The sequence below is a fragment of the Corvus brachyrhynchos genome, unplaced genomic scaffold (genome assembly GCF_000691975.1).
Source record: "Corvus brachyrhynchos isolate BGI_N302 unplaced genomic scaffold, ASM69197v1 scaffold407, whole genome shotgun sequence".
Lineage (NCBI taxonomy): Eukaryota > Metazoa > Chordata > Aves > Passeriformes > Corvidae > Corvus > Corvus brachyrhynchos.
The window spans coordinates 1,463,723-1,469,930 of record NW_008239056.1 but is presented as its reverse complement, the minus strand read 5'-3'; the positions used below and the strand labels follow the sequence as shown (position 1 = coordinate 1,469,930).

General features: G+C 40.2%; 1 protein-coding gene across 1 annotated transcript in view; it reads left to right on the top strand.

Moving 5' to 3' along the window:
• POLG2 (DNA polymerase gamma 2, accessory subunit) overlaps positions 1 to 5,741 on the top strand; it is a 7,008-nt gene extending 1,267 nt beyond the window's left edge. The window contains exons 2-9 of the mRNA XM_008637596.2: positions 3 to 108; positions 503 to 650; positions 789 to 894; positions 1,279 to 1,452; positions 2,412 to 2,552; positions 3,391 to 3,471; positions 4,058 to 4,158; positions 5,043 to 5,741. Of these exons, the coding sequence (XP_008635818.1) occupies positions 3 to 108; positions 503 to 650; positions 789 to 894; positions 1,279 to 1,452; positions 2,412 to 2,552; positions 3,391 to 3,471; positions 4,058 to 4,158; positions 5,043 to 5,208 (1,023 nt within the window). The 3' untranslated portion in view covers positions 5,209 to 5,741. The remainder of the gene's footprint in view (positions 1 to 2; positions 109 to 502; positions 651 to 788; positions 895 to 1,278; positions 1,453 to 2,411; positions 2,553 to 3,390; positions 3,472 to 4,057; positions 4,159 to 5,042) is intronic.
• Positions 5,742 to 6,208: the final 467 nt, after the last annotated feature.

The window sequence follows — 6,208 nt, the reverse complement described above, 5'->3', positions numbered from 1 at the left end:
AGCGCGCGCTGCGCGAAGCCGGCCAGGGCAGTGGGCAGAACCCGGGCGGCCCGGCCCTGGAAGAAGTGATGGGGGCCGCGGAAGTGCTGCGGGAGAGCCTCCTGCCCGGTAGGTCCCGGGTGGCTCCGCACAGCCTGCAGCCTGCGAGCGGCTTTCTTGCTGGGAGCGAAGCAGCTGCATTTAAGGGACTTTTCCAGCTGTGTTGGTGCTCTCGGAACGTTCCTTCTGTAGGCTGTGAATTTGTTTGCTTTTCAAGGACCTGACCAGCACGGGTGGGCAGCTGATGGGCTCCCTGTGATTTGGGGAAAAGCACATTAAAATCAACGTGCCCAGAGGAACCAGCCTACTGAATCAATCTCTGCAAAGCATCAAAGCTAGTAAAGATAGTGGGACTGCATGTACAAACAACACGTGTATAATATGTGCTTTATTTGTTCTTGGTAGAGTTAAAACATCAGAAACTTTCCTGTGGCCGCTAAAATCAGGGCTTTGTTTTTTGCAGGTGTTCTGGCGCAGTATGTCAGCTGCTTAGAGCTGGTGAACAAACGACTGCCCTTTGGCCTTGCTCAAATTGGAGTGTGCTTCCATTCCGTTCCAGAAAGTGAACATTCTGTTCCAGAAAGTGAACAACAGAACAAAACCCCTACAAGGTAGAGTAATAGAGGAGTTAATCCCTTATCATACCTATACCGACTATTTCACTTTTGGATTATTTTTGAATGCTGCTTCTTGCTTTTCCCCTGTTGTTTCTGAAGGTGTTAACTTGCTGCCCTTGCTGTTGTTTAAAGAATAGGCGAGAGGACCACGTCTTTGCTTGCATGGTTTAGTTCTCCCAGAACTGCAGGACAGTGGCTCGATTACTGGCTACGCCAGAGGCTCCAGTGGTGGAGAAAGGTAACAGCAGCATATCCATGGGGAATCTTGGCCTACTCCTTTGTGTCTCAGAGGGGGAATAGTCACGCTGGTTGGTTTTATGGCCTTACATTGCTGGCCTGTTCTAGGCACTGAAATAGGTGTATTTCTCATGGAAATTGAAAAGCTACTGAAGTTGATGACAAACCTAATAAGTAGTTTATAACGTGACTTGCAGAAATATAAGTGTTTTGTGTTTGTCAGTGATACGAGATGAAAATGCCATAAAACAACCAAGAGATTCGGGCCGTAACGTAAAAAAACCTTTTGCTGAAAATCGCAGACTTCAGTTTGCATTGCAGACTTGGTTTTGTAGTTAATACAGGATTCACAATAGTGATCACCTCTTACACCTCTTATTTTCAGTTTGCTGTAGGCCCGTGTAACTTCAGCAGCAGTGACTTTCAGGATGAAGAAGGCAGAAGAGGATTTAAGTTACATTACAGCTTTCCTTGGGGAACAGAAACAATAGAAACACTGAAGAACCTTAGTGATACTGAACTATTAGAGCTGTATCCAGGAGAGAGATCAAAATTACTTGTAAGCTTTGCTGTTTTCAACATCTTTCCTGGTAAAAATGTGTGAGAGAAATGGTTTCTTTGCTGATCCACTTGCTGAGCGTGTGGCTGGCTTTTTATTCATTTGCTGCAAAAGTAGTACAGTTGATACTCTGCAGTCAGACTTTTCATTTTCAAAAGCTGATGAAACAGTGTTTTGGTATTTTTTTTTACAAGGAACTCTTCAAAATTAAAAATGAGCTATATTGACAGGACAGCTGTTGTCACTGGCATAGCCTTTTCCTGTATGTGACAGACTGTGTTTTGCACTGTCCAGTTTGCATCAAAAAGAGCCTGTAAATGTGGAGGTTTTTTTCTTGCTGTAGCTTGTTCACTTTCATGTATGTAGAAGTTTCTGTAGATTAATGGGTTATAAAAATGGCTTTACAGAAAAAGGAGGGATGGACCAGAGGGAAACCTCTCCACGGAATATGTTAGAGAGGGACAAACCTCTGGTAAACGGCAGTGTTTGGAGTTAGGCTGAAGAGAGAAAATCAGAGTAATTTTGTATTTCACCGGTCAATTGCAACCTCCTTCTTCTCATGACAGTCCTGTCTTTCCTGCTTTTGCAGTTTATTTCTACAAAACTGGGTTATGTAGGGATTTCTCAGAATGTGGGGACTCATGGTCGCTTGAAAGTAATCTACAAACCTCCAAAAGAAAATGCAGAGTTTCAAGTGTATTTGCCATAGATTTAAATTTATGATCAAAGTGGCAGAGCAAGAAACTAATCTCATCCTACCCTGACCTGCTTTCCCCACTGTTGCAGTCTTACCTGGTTACAGATACACTGCTAAGATTACTGGTAATGTTTTAAATAAATGTCTGTATTTTAAATGTAGTAAGGGTGCTTGAGCTCAATGCCTCATTATACATTTAAAGCTAGCAAAAGGGTTTTGAGGACAATCTTTCATATTTTCCGTGTGGGTTTTTTCTCTTCAGGGCCGAGATGGAAGGAAGAATGTCATCCCTCATGTTCTGTCTATGAATGGGAATCTGGACCGAGGAGTGTTAGCATATCTCTTTGATTCTCTACAGCTAGTTGAGAATCCATTAACAGCAAGGAAAAATTCACAGAGAAAGGTAATTTCATGTAGAATATGTGAGAAAAGTCTTAAGTACAAACCCCACAGACAATGGGGTAAATTCAAGCATTGCAATGTCTCCTTTTCCACATGGCCATCCTGATCCCTTCCCAATGGGCGCAGACTGGACCCTCTCACTGGTAGCACCAGGCAGGCCCCATGGCACAGCCCCTGTGGTCCTTGTCACCCACATAAGCAGTTTTTCTCATTTTTTTTCTCATTTTTTCTCGTTTTTCCTTTTTTACCTTTCTCTCTGATGAGTAGGTAGGCTCTTGACTTGCAAGTGATGGAGTTAAGAGAAATCAGAATGTAGCTGCAGTTTATGGGAGAGAGGAATTTGTCTTTTCCAGCAGCGTTTGAAAGTGGCTGAGAGGAGTAGAAAAGTGGGTCACAGGTGGTAATGGGGTATTTCCCCTAGGACCATCATTATCCCCACTTTTACCCTGTGTTCTGGAGTTGGAGTGCTGGCTGTCAGTGCCTGTTACCCAGGCAGCTGTTTGGGCTTTAAGAACAGGCAGCAGACTGGATGGGAACTGCCTGCTGCACAGTCTCTGATTACTCTGGCTCCATTCAAGATAATGGAGCTCTGCTAACAAATCTTCATCTCTTTTCTGGAGCTCAGCCAAAATAGAATAATTTCTGCCACGTGAATGTAGCTGGGCTGTGTGCTCATTGCATAAAATACAGCTTGCTTCTAATTCAGGATTTTGTGCTGTGAGAAAATTTCGCATGTTTAGAACCTTAATTTAATTTAAAAAAATTACTATTTCCTAGTTCTGGTTAGAATTGCATGATAAATACATTGAGTAAACTGTTGGTTTTTGTAAATTTATTAGGTACTTAAGCTTCATCCTTGCTTAGCACCCCTTAAAGTGGCCTTGGATGTAGGAAAAGGTCCAACAACAGAGCTGAGGCAGGTATGTTGTAAGAGAGTATTTTAATTTTGAGCATTGACTCTCCGTGTAACCTGTTACAATTCAGACACTGTTTATGTTGAAGAGAATCGTGCTGCTGCTTTGACTCCTGGAGATTCCTGGTTGTGCAGAGTTCATGGTGCTCTAACTCTGCAGCTTGTGGATGACAGCCGAAGGAATTCACTGCAGGCAGTTCCTTGTGTAGACACAACTGCTTTTGATACAATAGAGCTGATGCTTGTCCCGTGCAAAATTAAGAAAAATAAATAACACAATCCCTTTCAGCTTCTTCATCTTTCAGAGTTATTTTGACACATGGGTTGCATCTTCAGAAGGATTTTTTAAAAGTTTTCATTTAAGTCAGTCATGAAGTCCCCATAGAAGGAAGGAAACTTACACTGGCATGTTTTTAAACAGAAGTGGAGACATAACTGCCAGGCTGCTTTCTAATTTGAGATTATTTCAGGCAGCAAATTAACACCATCTAGGAATGTTAATACCACACATGTTAAGAGTTTTAATGGTTTCTTTGTATACCGTCTCAAACCTCAAAGTCTGTCTTTTAACTTTTGTTTTTAAATGAACACAGGTTTGTCAAGGATTGTTCAATGAACTGACAGAAAATGGAATTTCTGTATGGCCAGGTTATCTGGAAACTCTGCAGGTGTCTCTGGAGCAACTTTATACAAAGTAAGGAGAAACAGTCTTTTGTAAATTAAACTGTGAAGGTCAAAGATGACTTTCTGTGGACTGGTGTAAATACGCCTTTTTTTCAGTAGGAAGTCACTGAGTGCAGTAACTGACTGAAGGTGTGGATCCTGAACTACAGACTTGGATTCAAGTAGTTTTATTATGAAAAGTGTGTATCAGATCATTTTTTAAATTAAGTGAAGTAGAAGCCTTTCACATGTTACTGTTATTTCCCTGGAACTGTGAAGCGCCTTTTAAAAACTCTCATGTAGAAAATAAATTTCTTCAGATGAGTTATAAGCTGCAGAACTGTTTCCCACCCTCACCCCCATTTTTGCATCTGGTCTGGTTCTGTATTTCATTCTTAAGCACTATTTCAAACAGCACACTGTGTCTAGGCTTGAACTGGAAAGTTCTTCCAAGCCTGGAACCATTGCCATTAGTGTATGTGATGGAACTGTTTGTGGATATAAAAACAGCTATTCCATTTGGGGGCTTCATTTATGATTTGTTGATCAGGAGTGAATTTGGGGCATATGGCTCCTTATGTCAATGCATCTTGAGCATAGTGATGAGTGTTTTTTTCTGAGAGAAGATAAATGCAACTATTTGTTCATGTGCAGTAAAACTAAGTCAGAAAGATAAATTCTCCTTGTACAAAAATACTCTTTTAATAGGTCACTAAAGATCCTTCTTGTAGCTAAATAATAAAGAAATCTAATCAGGAAAGCAAGGAATGGCAACAGGAAAACTGGAGGTGTCACACTGGACTTAATGCAATACAGCAAAACTAAATATTTACAGTTTATGGTCATTTGTATGTAAGTTGTCTGATTTTTTTCCATACACCAAAAGCAGTAACAGGTGGGTTCTTTTCTCTGCAGGTATGATGAGATGAGTATTCCCTTCATGGTCTTGGTAGGTGATGGCACTCTAGAGAATGGAGTGGTCCAGCTGAGAAGTAGAGACACCACCATGAAGGAAATGATGCACATTTCCAGGCTGAAGGACTTTTTAACAAAGTATGTTACGTCAGCCAAAAATATGTAAACTTAAAATTGTTGAATAAAAGGATTTTCTTAGACATCTTTGCCTGAACTGGTTTCAGCATTGTCTCACGGACTCAGTGGTTTCTCTGCAAACAGTTGTGCTAAAACTTGGTGGTGTGTCTGTTTTCTGTCAAATCTGGGTCTTCCCAGTTAGCTTGGAAAAAGGCAAGAGAAAAAAGTTGTCACTTGTTAGCAAGGCTAACCATATTCTTATTCACGTCTTTGGATTTACTATCATATTGCAAGTGCTCTATCCTAAGCTAAAAATTCAACTTCCATCTGTGTTACTGACACAATTATGATTTCTAGTGGAAAATGGTATTTATGTAAAAGACTTCCAAATCTTAAATATTTTAATAACATCAGTAAGTATCTTTGTACCATCTGTTTGTAGAAATGTATTTTAATCACATGGCTTCAGTTCTTAAACATGTAAGCTACTTCATCCTGACTTTGATATACAAAAAAATCAGAAATATATTATCAAGAGTAACAGAGGAATAGATTTAAATAAATTGTAAGGTTTTTTACGAACATTTTTCGTGGACAAAATGTCTCTGTGGATAAAATGGTGGAAAAAGACTAATGTGTGATCATGTTTTTCCTGTACCTAAGCATAGCTGTTAAAATCAGATACAAGAGTTTGCAGAGATACGGAACTGTATGTTTCTGATCTTGTCTAGATTTCCAGTGCCTGTACAGCTTGTTCAGTCACTGTATGAAGTGCTTAAGGTTTGTGCAAAAAGGCCTGTGGCCGCTGATAATCATCAGTGTCATGAAACACAAGAACTTGCCTTAAAGTCTTCTATTAACATGGTGCTCACTTAACTATAAATGAGTAATTTGTAACAACAATAATAATTGCTGTATGGAATATGTATGCTAGATATAATCAAGATTAGCATAGTGTGTTCTTACTGAACTCATAGAATTCTAAATAAGGGGGCTATGGAATGATATTAAAACAACCCAGCAACATCTGAGAAACAGCCTGTAGCAGG